We start from the raw sequence: 14,120 nt of genomic DNA, 5'->3' as shown, positions 1-14,120 counted from the left end.
AGTCTCACGGTTGCTGAAGTGGCACTTCTTAAAGTTCAGAGTGAGCTTAGCTCTTTCAAGGCAGGTGAGAACAATGTCTAGACAATGGTTGTGCTCATCGAATGTACGACTAAAAATTATGTCATCCAGGTAGCCAAGACAAACTTCCCACTTTAGTCCATGTAATATAGAATCAATGAGCGCTCAAACGTGGCTGGAGCATTGCATAGGCGAAAATGCATTACATTGAATTCAAATAGACCATCTGGGGTTATGAAGGCCGCATTCCAACAATTGTATTTACTCACACGATTGTTTTCAGCCATTCTTCGACATCTTCTCCCCATTTTAGAGAAGCTTCGTGGTACTAAGTGTCGGGGCCACGTAGCGCAAGAGGAAGAGTGCGTGGTGTCACCGTCAGCTATCGAATCTATAGAAAGTGGTGGTAGACTGGCCAGTCGGCCGCTTCGGCGTAGTTCTTGAGGTAGCGCTTTCGTGATTGTTCACCTGGGATCGCTTCGCTGTACCCCGTACCTTCCACCAATCTTGTAACGGTGAGATGCCTTTTTTTACAAGAGATGATGAATGCGAGAGTCCAGGCATCTGGCAGATCACCGCTCGTGCCGACCTCGTTCTCCTCTTCTACCATGGGTCCCCTCAGTATTGTAGCAATATCTATTACGGTATTTCTGTTCATAAGATGATGTTGTTGAATCTTGGATGCGATTTTTTGCTCAGAATAACAAAGATCTGTGTGTCCAAATTTCAGACGTGCCAATGATGTTGCGATAGTTGACTTACTGAACCACTCCTTTTCGAATTTCGTTTTTTTAGGCGAGTCAGCCGTTTGAGCAGTCGACGTATTGTGGTGTTTATTCAAAAGTGTTGTGCTAAAATGTGTGAATGATTTTGTGCCAAATATTATGAAACAAATACAAAATACCACTCTTTGGATAAACAAACAAATTATTTGGCTACAACATAAAGGAATAAGATTTAGAAAGCGGACAATCCCCCTCCACTGTTAACAAAAAAAAAAGATAAAACAGATTACAGCATATCCATGGAGTGAATGATAGTGAGTGGGGCGAAGCGCTGGAGGGTTTCATCGCTAAATCGTGAACCATCCGCCAATATTGCCCACTACAACATCAAAGATGTGACAAACACTGTATATATTTATGCGAGTATGCAAAAAATTTTATTATTCGTAAGTGGTAGCTATACGTCGCTTCCGTTTCCCCTTCATTATAACGGCTTTATGGTCAGTGAAGTAGTGGATCGGTGATGGGGATGGGATGTTAGCTAGAACGAAGTAGTGGGCAGTTTGAAAAAGTGGACCTATAGATGGTTACGTATGTACATACAAGAAATGGATAGACCCACGCCTCTAGGAGCATCACCCCTAAAACAAGTTTTCACTTATATGTGCACAGATGGAAGACTGAATTACGAAAAACAAGAACTATGATTTAAGCGTGACAATGCAGAACTTCCTGCTCACAGCACTGGAAAAATTATATCAGCACTTGGCTCATAAAAAGGAAACAACATATAAATTATCTATAAATGGCGAGACAATGACGTCACAATCGTAAATCGCATCAGCCTTTAAGCAGTTTTTCTCCTCTGTATTCACAAATCATGACTGCAGAATGCCTCACTTTGTCCCAGTTTATCAAAGCCATCCAATATTGACAATGGGTTCGTGGTCAAGCAGGGCATTTTGTCGCTTCTGCTCAATATTGACACCGAAAATGCCCAGGCACAGACGGCATACCCCAATGCCTTCCTCCTCAGGTATGCCGAATGGTGCAGTAAATACCTATGCCTCACATTCATCTATCGCTATCGAAACCAGAGGTTCCTTCTGATCGGAAATGCGGCATACCTATTCCTAAATCAGAGGAATCATCATCAGTGTCATTTACAGGCCGATATCATTGCTGTGTGCATGTTCTAAGGTCCTTGAGCACATTGTTTTCAAACATATGTCGACGTTTCTCTAACATAACAATAACATTGATAACAGGCAGCACGGATTGAGAAAAAGTTTTTCAACAGTAACGGCACTCGTCGAGCTAGTTCATGGCTACTCAGCAGTTATTGATCAACAAAGCCAAACCGACGTTACTTTTCTCGACTTTGAAAAAGCCTTCGATCGGGCCTCACACGCTAAGCTCCTCTCAAAATCAAAATCATCATTAAACAGTACTTCACTGCTAGCATGGATAGAAGCTTATCTGTATGGTTTAACCCAGTGTGTCAGAATCGATAAAGCATGCTCAGATTCAGTATCTGTCTAGTCAGACATTCCACAAGGGTCCGTGCTGGGGCTCTTGTTCTTCTTAATAATTATTATGATATAGTTCAGAATGTACCCATTAAAATTAGGCTGTGTGCTGATGACTGCATAATTTATCACCACATCGACAATCCTAGGGATCAGGCTCTACTGCACAATGCATTAGCACAAATTGCAGTGTGGTTTACGGATCGGAAAATGAAAATAAACATTAAAAATCAGTTGCAATGATTGTGACATGAAAACGACAACCATCACACTTTTCATATTGTATATGGGGGCTTGGGCTTTCCTCAAGCGAATTGTTTCGCTTTTCGCCCAAGCTTGCCCACATCTTCAGGATGTAAATAAACTTTGATTTGATTTGATTTGATTGCATAGGTGGCAACCACCTCACTGTCGTAAGCAGGTATAGATGCATCATGGGAGCATCGGATTCGAGGTAGAATGAACATATATCAGAAATTCGCAGGAAGGCAACGCAAAAACTTTGTTATTTAAAGGGAAATTTATGACAATGTACACATGGGGTTGGACTAATGGTATCTAAACATTGGTCTGTCCGTAATAAAATGTGAATTAATAGTTTTGAACCCATATACTCAAAGAAATATAAAAAAACTATAATCTGTCAAAAAAAAAGAAAAAGCGCCTGGGTTTGTATATTTTTCTTGTAGTTGGCGCACCTCAGCGAGTGCCTCGGTAAAAAAAGCAGGTCTGGAATGTTTTCAAAAAAAGACGACAACGTGACCGATTCATGCTCCTGTTATTCCATGGTAAACTCCGTATACATAAACAAACGTACATAGAATCCCAGCGAGCCACTCGGCACTGAAATTTTGCAAACTCTCTTTTTTCGAAGACAATTCGAGAGTGGAACTGCCTCCCAACAGATGTTGCGGAATGTCCGACTATGGACTCTTTTGTACGGATTCTTCAGTTGTAATAGTTCTCACAATTATCTGCAACCATTATAGTTTCGAACGCTGTCGATATGCGTGACGCTGTATTTTTTGTTAAGTGTCTTACTATTATTTTTATTTAATTGTATTTACACGAGAAGTACTGTCTTGTCATTCTGCAATGGTTTGCGCATGCTTGAGGTGTTGCGTATGTGGTTTGAATTTTGAATTTTTTTTCTTGTCCTTGTGACATGATTGTTATTCCTGATTTGTTCGCTACATCTTGCACTTTCTATTCCCACTTATAGCCTCAGCTAGAGGCGAGCAGTAATATACAAATGAAGAATATTTGATACTACTGCTTGGAATGAATTAGTCAGAGATTGAATGATAGGCACTATTTCTGCAATAATTTTATGTGCAGCTGGTGTCATACACATGGCGACACGAGATTCGCAAGGAAGACAGCTGTGCAGAGCTGTCCAGTGAGCCAGACAAGGCTGCCCGCAAGGTCATGATGGCCCCTTGCGGTGAGGGTGCAGAGTCTGAGGAACGGCAGCGTTGGGACCACACACGTGGTGGCCCACTGAAGCACCGTCAAACAGGTTTGTGTATCGAGGCCGCTCCCACAGACCAGGACGCTGTGCTAGCCAAGCCGTGCACTGGTGGCCACACCCAGGTCTGGTGGTTCCTGCACTATGCCAGCCCACAAGTCGATGTACTGCACAACACTAACTAAGCACTCGCGTGTTCACATTCCTCAAGCGTGCGTGCACGTACATTTTAAAGATTCGTGTCCATCTAATCGCCAATGATGTCCACTCCTTTCCCATTCAACATTTTCTGTGACAGACAACAGTGTAGGTATCTATGACTGAGACGTTTGTTACAAGCTTGGATTTGTTGGCTCCTATTAGCATTTTTTTTTTGTGTGTGCCTTTCTTGGGTATGGGTGAAAAGGCGCCCCTCCGAGTGCATGTTGGCCAAGCAAGTAACTTGTTTGGCTAATTGAAAACTGCTGTTGTTGTCCTTGGTGCCATTATTGATTTTCTTTTTTTCCTGTGTAAGGGGCCTTTATTTTCATGTGGGAACTTTTGAAGCATGCAACCTTTTCTTTCCTAGGAAGATTGTTTCATGTGTGTTACTGCTTTGATGTGGAAAACTATTGATATTGGTCAGGATTGTGCTTTAGTCATTGGGGCACATCAGTGCCTGCTCCAGAAGAAAACACTGGTATGTGAGAACTTTCTTTTCATTCTCACTCTTGATGTTGTGCTACATCACTTTTGTGGGTGACATTGAATGTCAATCTACAGGTTTGAACCACTGCTATGCACTGTACGTATACTCAAGTGTCTGCATTCACTGCCCAGAAATCATGGTACTATTGGTGGACTCTCTTGGCCATGTATTGCCTTGTTTGATAAATTCTCAGTCTGTGCTTATTAAATAAGGGGAGGACCATTGTTAAGTGTTGAGAATGTACTGTGGATTAGCACAAGCTCTCGGTATTCTGCGAAATGTTCTTTGTGTATAAATGCTGGTGCCTGTGGTTTGCTGTCATCTTGCTTTATACTGCGCCATGAATTATTCATCTGCTTTACAATGTGATTTGGAAATTGCAGAGTTGTGTTGTTTGCAAGTAGAGATTGCCTGCAGAGTACTCATTCCCGTATGCTAATTTTTGGCTAGTAAAAACAAGTTGTTCAGTTTTGAACACTGGCCAAACCCACCTACTACGCCTAGATTCGAATTTACCCCTGAAAGATGTAGATGAGGAGGGGTTAGTAACTGACTACTGTTTTTGTGCAAAGAATGGCATGCACGTACGAGGAATCGGAACTAGGTAACAAGTGTATGGACTATGGCCCTGTGTATGAGTATGATTTACGGGTACTGAAATGTTTGCTTGAAGGCAATGATGCAATCACTCCTGGTTCACTCTTAATCCCATCTTGCACCTCAGTTCTGTAAATACTAAATGCTACTGGTTTGGATGGATTGGCATTCGTACCAATATTACTGCTCATTGCATTGGAGAGAGCTTTTGTCTTTCCCGTAGAAAGGAGTTCTGAGACAATATACTTTTGAAAAATTCGGTGTCGTGGCAGATATGTATATAAGGAAGCCCAAAGAGGTTATGAACATGTATAGATAAGCGGGATCCTAAAAGGAAATGTATGTACCTTTCTGCATGGTTATCAGACATTCTGACATGCAGAGCAGAGTCATAACTAATTCATGTCTTTTTCACTGTTGAACAAAGTGCCTCATGGTGGGAGGGAGAAAAATAAAGCTATCTTTGCTTTTTAGAGTTGGTCTATTGTATGCCTATCTTAGCGCGGTCTATATGTATGCCTATGCTTAGCGCTGAGTCACTATAGTACTTTACGGTTTCAGGTTGTTGCGTCTTGTTGCGCCCACATCCATGTTTTTGTTTTTGTATACACATGCACTCTTGCAATGAGCATAAACGCATAAGCAATATATCTCTTAAAAACATTGTTCTTGTGACAATAGTGCATCATGGAACTATAATGGTTCCTCTTCGCTACTATTTTGTTTTGTTGGATGAGGCTCAAAAAGGATCAAATGCAATTATTCAAATATAATCAGTAAACTTAGGATTATAGCACAACGAAGTGTATTGCCGGCTAGCTTTAAAAATAGCTGCTTTTTAACTACTCTTGTCAAGCGCCTCAGAAAACAAAAATAAAAGTTATTCAGTAGAAAATTGATTTAGCATGCCAAAGTGAGCAATGCTATTTAATAGTCTGCAATGTTTTCTGCTAATGAAAACTGCCTTGGCAGATACAATGGTCGATATTGAATATTTAGGAGGGACCCACACTATAACAGTTCTAATAGACATGAGATGTAGCAGGCATTTTGCTGTAGCTGTAAAAATGTGTGAGCAGCCATACATTACTTATGCTTAGTGTTCAGCATATTTGCTTCTCCCTCTGTTGTTTTTCTTGATATATAGGGTGGGTTTATTTGAATTTTTTATTTCGCTTGATTTTCATTTCGCCTCTAGTGAATCTACTTTTCTGTGTAAGAGTCACTGGCTTTCATCTTTTTCATTTTTATCTAGCACACATGTGTGTGCTTACATGTATGTGAAGATACAGTCCTCCAATTTTAATGATGTCAAAAAGTACAGGATGACCAGATATACATCTTGAAGTCTTGCTATACTATGTATTAAGTACAGCCATGATGGTATAAGAAACAGTACAGTTATAGAGTAACCCTAATACAATTGTATGTCTATGCAGATATCAAGCGAGTGCACGTGATGCTTGATCGTACATTCATTCAGACTTTTGTAACATTCTGCAAGTTGTCGGGTCTCGAAAGGGAGAGCGAGCACCATGCTATTGGAGTGAACAGACACAGTAGACGTGGTCAGATCAAAGCAAACAAGAACATATTTATTTAACTACTCGGGATCGACGAATATCGTCAGCCTAATTAATATACATTGATTGTAATTAACACGCTAAGACATCTTTACACATTATTAAACAACAAGGTGGTGCCGCTAACGCCTGACTCACCACGTGGGCCCACGGTACCGTCCACGGCAGACCCATCGCTGGAGGCAACCGTCCGCGCTACCACTTCACGCCACAAGAGATTGCTAAGCTTTCTCTGCTGCCACCAAGGCTTCCCTGCCGCCAGGGGTCACCATCGGCGCTATCGCTGTAACAACCACGATGATGATAGCGGTTATCTACGCTCGCGAACACAACGCCACCTACCGCTCAATAGTTGTGACCTAGAAACAGGGCTTCTGTACGAGACACATGTGCCACGCAGCGCAAACAACTTTACAAGGAGTGTCGGCACCTTCTCAAAGTACAGGTCTGCATCCGTTGATGCCATCAGCGAGCATAATCAGTTCATTTGTTGCAATATCCTGTACTGCCAATCCCTTTTTTCGTGTTGCTGTTACAGCAGTAAAAAAAATGGAGGGTTAAAATTTTTTTGGCATCAGGCCTGACACAAGACATTAACATTGTCAGAATTTTTAGTCTTAGTGCAATGCAGGCTCCACTTGTATGCGAGTCACTGCATTGGTTTTCATTACAGGTAAATTTGCTTTCACTTTCTTTCAAACTAAAAAACAAGACACGAAAGCACACCTTTACTTTGCATGTACTTTCAATTGTTCATGTAGCATATATATACACCTCTTTTTTGCTTCATTTTTGTTCTGTTTTTACATTCCATGCGGCATCGTTGAATTGTTGTGCTCTTGAGCAGGAACAACCTGCTCAATAAATTATTCAGGCCTTTTTTGTTTACCATACTGTTAGGGTAACTTAAAGGAGCCTTAAAACACCTTTTCAAGTAGCCATGGAATGAATCCTCTGAAAGAGCTTATTGTCTTACGAATGCAACATCGCAAAAAATTTAGGAACCCATCCACTGCGAGTGAAGTTAGAAGGTTTGTCGCATGCTGAAATTGCATTCTCTCTCCCTGATGAAAGCGCTGGAAGCTAAGCAGGGAGGTATGGCAGGGCCACAGAAAAACTTCACGCGCGCCTCATGACCTTGAGCACTTTTTTTCTGTTTTTTTTCTTCGAATGCACAACTTTTTCAGTGTGATCGCGCGCGCATGCATGGACAAGTCGCGGCCTCCCGCGGCGATCTCTCTAACGAGCGAGCGCACCATGTTCAAATCAGCCAATGGCTGACAGATGGGCTTGCTACGTGTGATTTTTGGGCATATTCTGTGATTTGTTGAGAGAAGAGAAAGCAATGTTTAGCTGACTTGAATAATTTATTGTGAATTCCAAGCTGCGTGCTGCGCTATAATATTTGGCTCGCGTGTTTTTGGAAGCCTCTTCTGTCGATTGGCAGCATTTTCTGACCATTATCAAAAAACGTTGCAGGGCTCCTTTAAGCTCATCTTGGAGGAAATCTGCTCACTTTATTGTAGTATATACTTCTGTGCTTAAGAAGTTGGTACGTGACAGTGTTGACCTAACTGCTAGAGGCATTCTGTGTTGATGCGTTTAGGTCGACATATGCCGACCACGCTGTTTAGTTGTATTGCAATTGTTCAGAAGTGCCAGTTGTCAAATCAAGTCCAGTGAGGCATTCATGCGAGTCTTCATGGCTCTATTCAGATGGCTCTTCAGCATTGAATAGAGGTGCATGACCTAATGCATCAGTTGTGGCTTCAGCATTGGCAAAAGGTGAATGGTCTGAAGCATTAGTTAAGGGCAGCGTCTAGCTATTGCAGTTAAGCGTGCCATTACTGTTGTTCATGAAATGGTAGGAATGTTGTCCACTGCTATGCATAAGGTAGTGTCAAAGAAGGCACTTAAAATGAAAGTCATTGCCTATCATGAAAGTTTCATGCTGACTGTCTGAAACATGCTTGGGATGTAGGGCTCCGAACTGGTGCCATTGTCATGTGGAAACGGATTTATCTGTTGTTACGGCAGCAAATCTGTGTTCTGATAGCAGCTATGCTGGCATGTTAGCATTCATGAGCCCAACCTGTGAAGGTGCTTGAGACAGCAGCATCATGCTTGAGTATTTTGCAACAGCGCAGTTATTACTGGCATTGTCTTGAACTCGTCAACTTATTACAGTCGAGACACTGATGTAACAGACAATTGGGTCTGAGAGACACCAGTTAGCGTGCAGTGAAATAGGGGTTGATAATAAAACGCATACGTGGTACCCTGTTCACAAGAGACGTCTCATATAATACCCCTGTCACATGTGGCGATTTGAGCGAGTGTACTTGCGCTCACAAAAGGTCATTTTGGTGGTTCGCTGCTACACGAGGAAGCGTAGTGTACTTATAGCAGTGGCAATTGACGGATTTGTAGGGCAACATATATTTGTTATTTTTGCGCCCATGTCTCATCGTCAGACCACGTTGTCTTCGTGGCACCAGTAGAACATGCCTTATACCTCTGTCACACGGGCACTTAAAAGTCTTTTAAGTAAGCGGTCTTTTTCCGAAAAGGAGTTCCTGACAGCAGACACACGGCACAGAGGGAACTCCTTTTCAGAAGCGTTCTTTTTCGTAAACTGAGTTCGTCGATCTCTTTTACAGCTCCGAATGAGTAGCCTCGAAATCAGTGGGCGCCAGCAATTTTCGAGTGGTGGAAAAAAAAGAGCGAATGCTTATTTTTCTGTCACCAAAACTCTTTGTAAAAACAAATTTCATATCCTGCAGAAGGTGTATTGAACTCTTTTAATGGTTATTTCCTTTTCTACTCTCGTGAGCAGCTACGACGCGTCGGCAATATTACGTGGGGACGCTCGGTCTCGCGCCGAGCCATTTTGCACAAGCGAGGAAAGCGTGGCAGTCGTGTGTTCGCCCGTCATTCAAGTGGTCAAGCTTGTATAAGGCAATGCCGACTCGCTTCTCAGGAGTGATGGTTTCACGCATGCTGGTGCACTCTCTTTCGAGCTCACTGCGCAAGCTCTCCATAGTGGTGCCCAGTGGTGCCAGACGGACTTGTGCACGTCGCTAGTTATGGGAATGCTTCCTTAACTAGTGAAACAAACTTTCACATTCGTGTTTCTTCATCTCTTATTCTTATATTTATTTGAAGAAACGAGCAGTGCAACAAGTCTTTAATTTGTACATCGTGATACATCGTTTAATTTTCATTGCTTCTCTTTTAACTGCTAGCGCCACGCTTTCGCTAGCGTCTTCGAACGAAAACACTAAAAGGAGATCGTTGCTGCCGTGTGTCTGCGCCGCAACACCTCTTTGTTAAAAGTCTTTCAACTTCGTAAAAGACCGCTTACTTAAAAGACTTTTTGCGTGCCCGTGTGACACAGGTATTAGCAAATGACCAGACAATGACTCATCCACACAAGTGCAAATGTGCCAAAAAGTAAACAACGCAACAGACGCAGCATGTGCTGCCCCCATCCCCCTAGCATACGTGGCTGCAAACTGCCAGAGGCTGAGAGTAGAGAGGTTTTTCGTTGTATTATGACTTGTTTCAAATCATGGCAATATTTTCATAATGAAAACAATGGTTTAAAGATATTATAAGCACCGCTTTAGGCAACACCGCATTTTTGGCATGTCACTGGTACCGAGGCTACACACTCGGTCGCATTGAAGTGCGGTTGCAAAACACACTTGCCGGCAAGTGTACTTTGCAGCTAGTGACACCAAACTTTCTTGTGTGACAGCGTGCAAACAACACTTGCGGCGAAGTGTACTTGCTCAAAGTGCACTTAAGTTGCCACATGTGGCAGGGCTATAAAAGACAACAATTGCTCCTCAGTGCATGTCTCTTATAAAGGTGTTCAACTGCTATCTCATTTCCTCACTCTACCTTTTGACAAAAAACAAGAATTGCAATCAACTGAACTGCCAAATGTAATTTCTGGTCAGGACTCCTGCCATGAAAACAAGTAATTGATTGAAAGCAGGCAACATCACAGAATGAAACTAAGATTTCCAACAAGTCTATTTAACGGGTGGCCATAGTTGACAATGGCAGGGTACGGTTCATAGTTTGTTTGATTACATTTGCAATTTGCATCTACAGACTGCATGTCCTTGCAACAGGGTTACTCTATTGTAATTAACAATAGCTGGATTATCCCTTTAACCAAGTTGTTAAAAAGAACCAACTGCATATGTAGATCAAGTTGCTAGGACATTTTCTCCGTGCAACCTGGGTGGTGTAGTGAACTTCACGGAGGTATCTGTCATCATATTGTGTGTCAGTGTAATATTTCACTGAGAATGGCTCAGCAACATATTTCGGGAGCGTATTGAATGCCCTTTCAGCAAAATGTATGTAAATAGAGGGCATTGTCAACTTAGTGTTTGCAGTGCATGATGCTATATTACCTTTTAAATGCGAATGCATTTCTTAGTCAGGCTATGTCAGGCATCCGGCATTGTCCACGCACCGGCTGCTGTTATCTCTCCACTCTTACTCTCTGTCCCATAGCAACAGCTGCGGGTGTGCGCTTATCCTTGTCCCTAGCAACCAGCGCATGTGTGGTGAAAGAGAGTGTAGGAGAGGGTAGGTGCAGCGCTTTGCTGCTACTTCTCTCGCCATTCGGTCTCCTCCCTGCGCCCCACTCTTCCGTCCACTTGCTGGCTGGGCGCCTCTCAAGAGCATCCGGAAATATGTGCTCGAGACACCGCTGTGAAACGACAACGCCGAGCCGATAACGCTAGGGCCCCACTTGTGTTTTTCTCACTCTCGATCGTTCGCTGGCCTATCGAGGTGATGGCAGAAGTTGGCGAATTTCTGACAGCAATGGTACCCTCTCTGGGCGCAACAAATTCATTTGCATTCCCTTCGGGGAGGTAGGGGCATTTCTTTATTTTCATATGCTAGAGCATTGCAGTGTAGTAACTCAGGCAGTTCTCTTTTTGGTGCCAAGGCTTTGTTTGCACCTCATTAGTAGCTGCAGAGTAATCAAGGACTCTGAGAATAGCACGTACTTGATGAAATGGTTGGACGTATTTTGGTGCAGCATCTATGAGATTGTTGGCTGTTATTCTCTGCAGGTTCAGACATCCTTAAACTGTTGCTGATATCACAAGTTGTCCATCAAAGCAAAAGAATGCAGGCTGTGAATGAGGTTTGTTTCTCGTACTGGTGCCGCGTTTTTAAGGAGTCCCTGAAACGCTTTCTTGAAAGTATGTGTAAGCAGATAAGCTATAATTATAGACCATTTGCACTAAGTAGAGCACATCATATTAAGTGAACTGTAGCCAATTAAAGCCTCCCCTCTTCCTAAGCCAGGCTTTTTGTCAAGTCTAGCGGAATGGGCTAAGCTCCAACATCTGCGATCGTCCACCGTCATGCAGTAGAGTCAACACCGCAAGTTGACTCTACTGCATGACGGTAAGTGCGTCATGCAGTAGCGTCTGATTGACAACACCGCAAGTGCGTCTGATTGACATCTGTATTACCATGTGCCACAACAAGTGTGGTAACTCTCATGTTGAGAAGCTAATCAGGTCAGCTGCATGAGAGAGTTTGAAAAAAAGCTCCACGTTTCAAAATAAGGTACCTGATGTGTGGCAATGCTGCTTTAATGCTTGATGCTTGCTGCACATGTTCAAAAGTTTTAATGAATTGGGCACCTCATGCAGAGAGAGAGAAATGTTTATTGTGGCAGAGAAGCTGAGTGGCCAATCTGAATCCATTTTCTGGCCTGCTGCTCAGTGTCAGAAAAGGAGATGGGGTAAAAAAACTTTTTATGCACTGTGCTGAATTGGTCTGTTGGTGACCAGAAAGTTTTACACTGTCGGCTTAATGTGTAAAATATTGTTACAACCATTTCATGGTCCTTTTTATCGGGCACTTATAGCCTCCGAGTCCATATCACATGTTGTTTATTGTGGACATCATGCCTGAGCTTGGTTGTAGACCAGGTTTGCATTTTGATTAATTATGTGAGCCTGGACTTGAGAAAGGAGGAGGGCATTTCGTGATTCGCCATTCCATCCTCGTTTTCCTGTTTGCCTTTGTTCATGTCACGAGGCTCCTATACAAAGTCGACAATCCACTGCCTCATTGCTGCACATGCAACTTCTGTACAAAATGTCCTATGTGCAACTTGAATCTCAAGGATATGTTTATTATAATTATTGCTGTCGCATCATGTGTATACATACAGAGGACATGTACATAGATGTCTATTTTGAAAGGAGTTGAGAATTAAATCTTTTTGTCTTTTTCGTTGTTACACGTGCCCTGTGTTGTCTTTATAATGCCTAAGGTTTTCTTCTATCAACTGTTGACGTGCAGCTTGTGCCATGTTTCTGTGCCTGCCCCGAGTTTTTTGTTTTTTTGAAACACTTTGTTGTGCACAAAGACAATGGTTTCAGGGAACATTGGATGAATACTGTCATTCTAACTTCCTAAATGCATATCTGGTCTTTTACATGGCTGCCTACCTGTGCACCTACAACCGCTTGAAATAGTCCTTGCATATTCTATGAGAACACAGGCTGATTCTGTAGCCAAAGTTGTCTGCTGCAGCTGGTGTCAGTAACCACTATCTCAAGAAAAATAATTTAAGATTTACAGAATGTAAATAGAGCATGGAACTTCTGTGTGGCAGCCCAGTGCTTGAAACTGCGTTGCAAGCTGACCCTTCATGTCGGGTAAGGAATCCCGTTAACATGCATGACAAAGTATGTTAGAACAGTAACGTAACAATCAAGCATCGCACGATGCAAATTGCATAATGAGCAGATCACTGAATGCTCCAAACATTAATTTACGACACCTTTGGCAATGTTCTCTACAGGCAGGGTCAGTGGTTGTCCAGCTCATGACACGAGTAGGGAGTGTTTGCCCAGTAGTCCACCTTTGAGGAAGAAATGCCGCTGACTTATAAAGTTGTAACCGACTAAAGCAAATTAAGAAGTTAAAGTTTACTTTAGGAGAAATTTCTTATAATAACTCATACCTTAATAAACAAACATGGTAAATAATAAAAATATTTGTTGGGGTTGAACGTCCCAAGACCACCTTATTAGAGATGCCATAGTGGAAAGCTCCAAAAATTTCAACCACCTGGGATTCTTTAACGTGCATTTTTGATCTAAGCACGCGGGCCTCAAGCATTTTTGCCTGCATGCAAAATGCGGCCACCGCGACCGGGATTCAATCCTAGGACCTGTGGGTCGAGTGAGAGCAGCCCAGTGCCTTAGCCACTAGTCCACTGTAGAGAAGTAATAACCAAACATGAATAAAAAAATAATTGTGTGGCGTTCATTATAATTAGCAAGCTTAGACACTTTTTGAGTTACTCTGTTTAGAGAGTACGCTGGAAACTGCTTAGGGCGAGCATAACGGAGCGCTTGGTGAAAATGTTTTGCTGCAGCCAGGGCTTGGCAGGGATGCTTTGAGATTGTATCGCGATGTGATACAAGATACTGAGGTGAAAAGTATTAGAGACAC

At 42.5% G+C, this 14,120-nt stretch overlaps 1 protein-coding gene across 1 annotated transcript in view; it reads left to right on the top strand.

The window, feature by feature from the left end:
- The window catches only part of LOC119159460 (polypeptide N-acetylgalactosaminyltransferase 1), a 121,106-nt gene extending 115,608 nt beyond the window's left edge, over nt 1–5,498 (top strand). The window contains exon 8 of the mRNA XM_037412222.2: nt 3,611–5,498. Coding sequence (XP_037268119.1) covers nt 3,611–3,925 — 315 coding nt within the window. The 3' untranslated portion in view covers nt 3,926–5,498. The remainder of the gene's footprint in view (nt 1–3,610) is intronic.
- Nucleotides 5,499–14,120: the final 8,622 nt, after the last annotated feature.

Source organism: Rhipicephalus microplus, chromosome 1 (assembly GCF_043290135.1).
Source record: "Rhipicephalus microplus isolate Deutch F79 chromosome 1, USDA_Rmic, whole genome shotgun sequence".
NCBI lineage: Eukaryota > Metazoa > Arthropoda > Arachnida > Ixodida > Ixodidae > Rhipicephalus > Rhipicephalus microplus.
The sequence above is the reverse complement of the archived record's forward strand: the minus strand, read 5'-3'. Positions and strand labels throughout refer to the sequence as shown.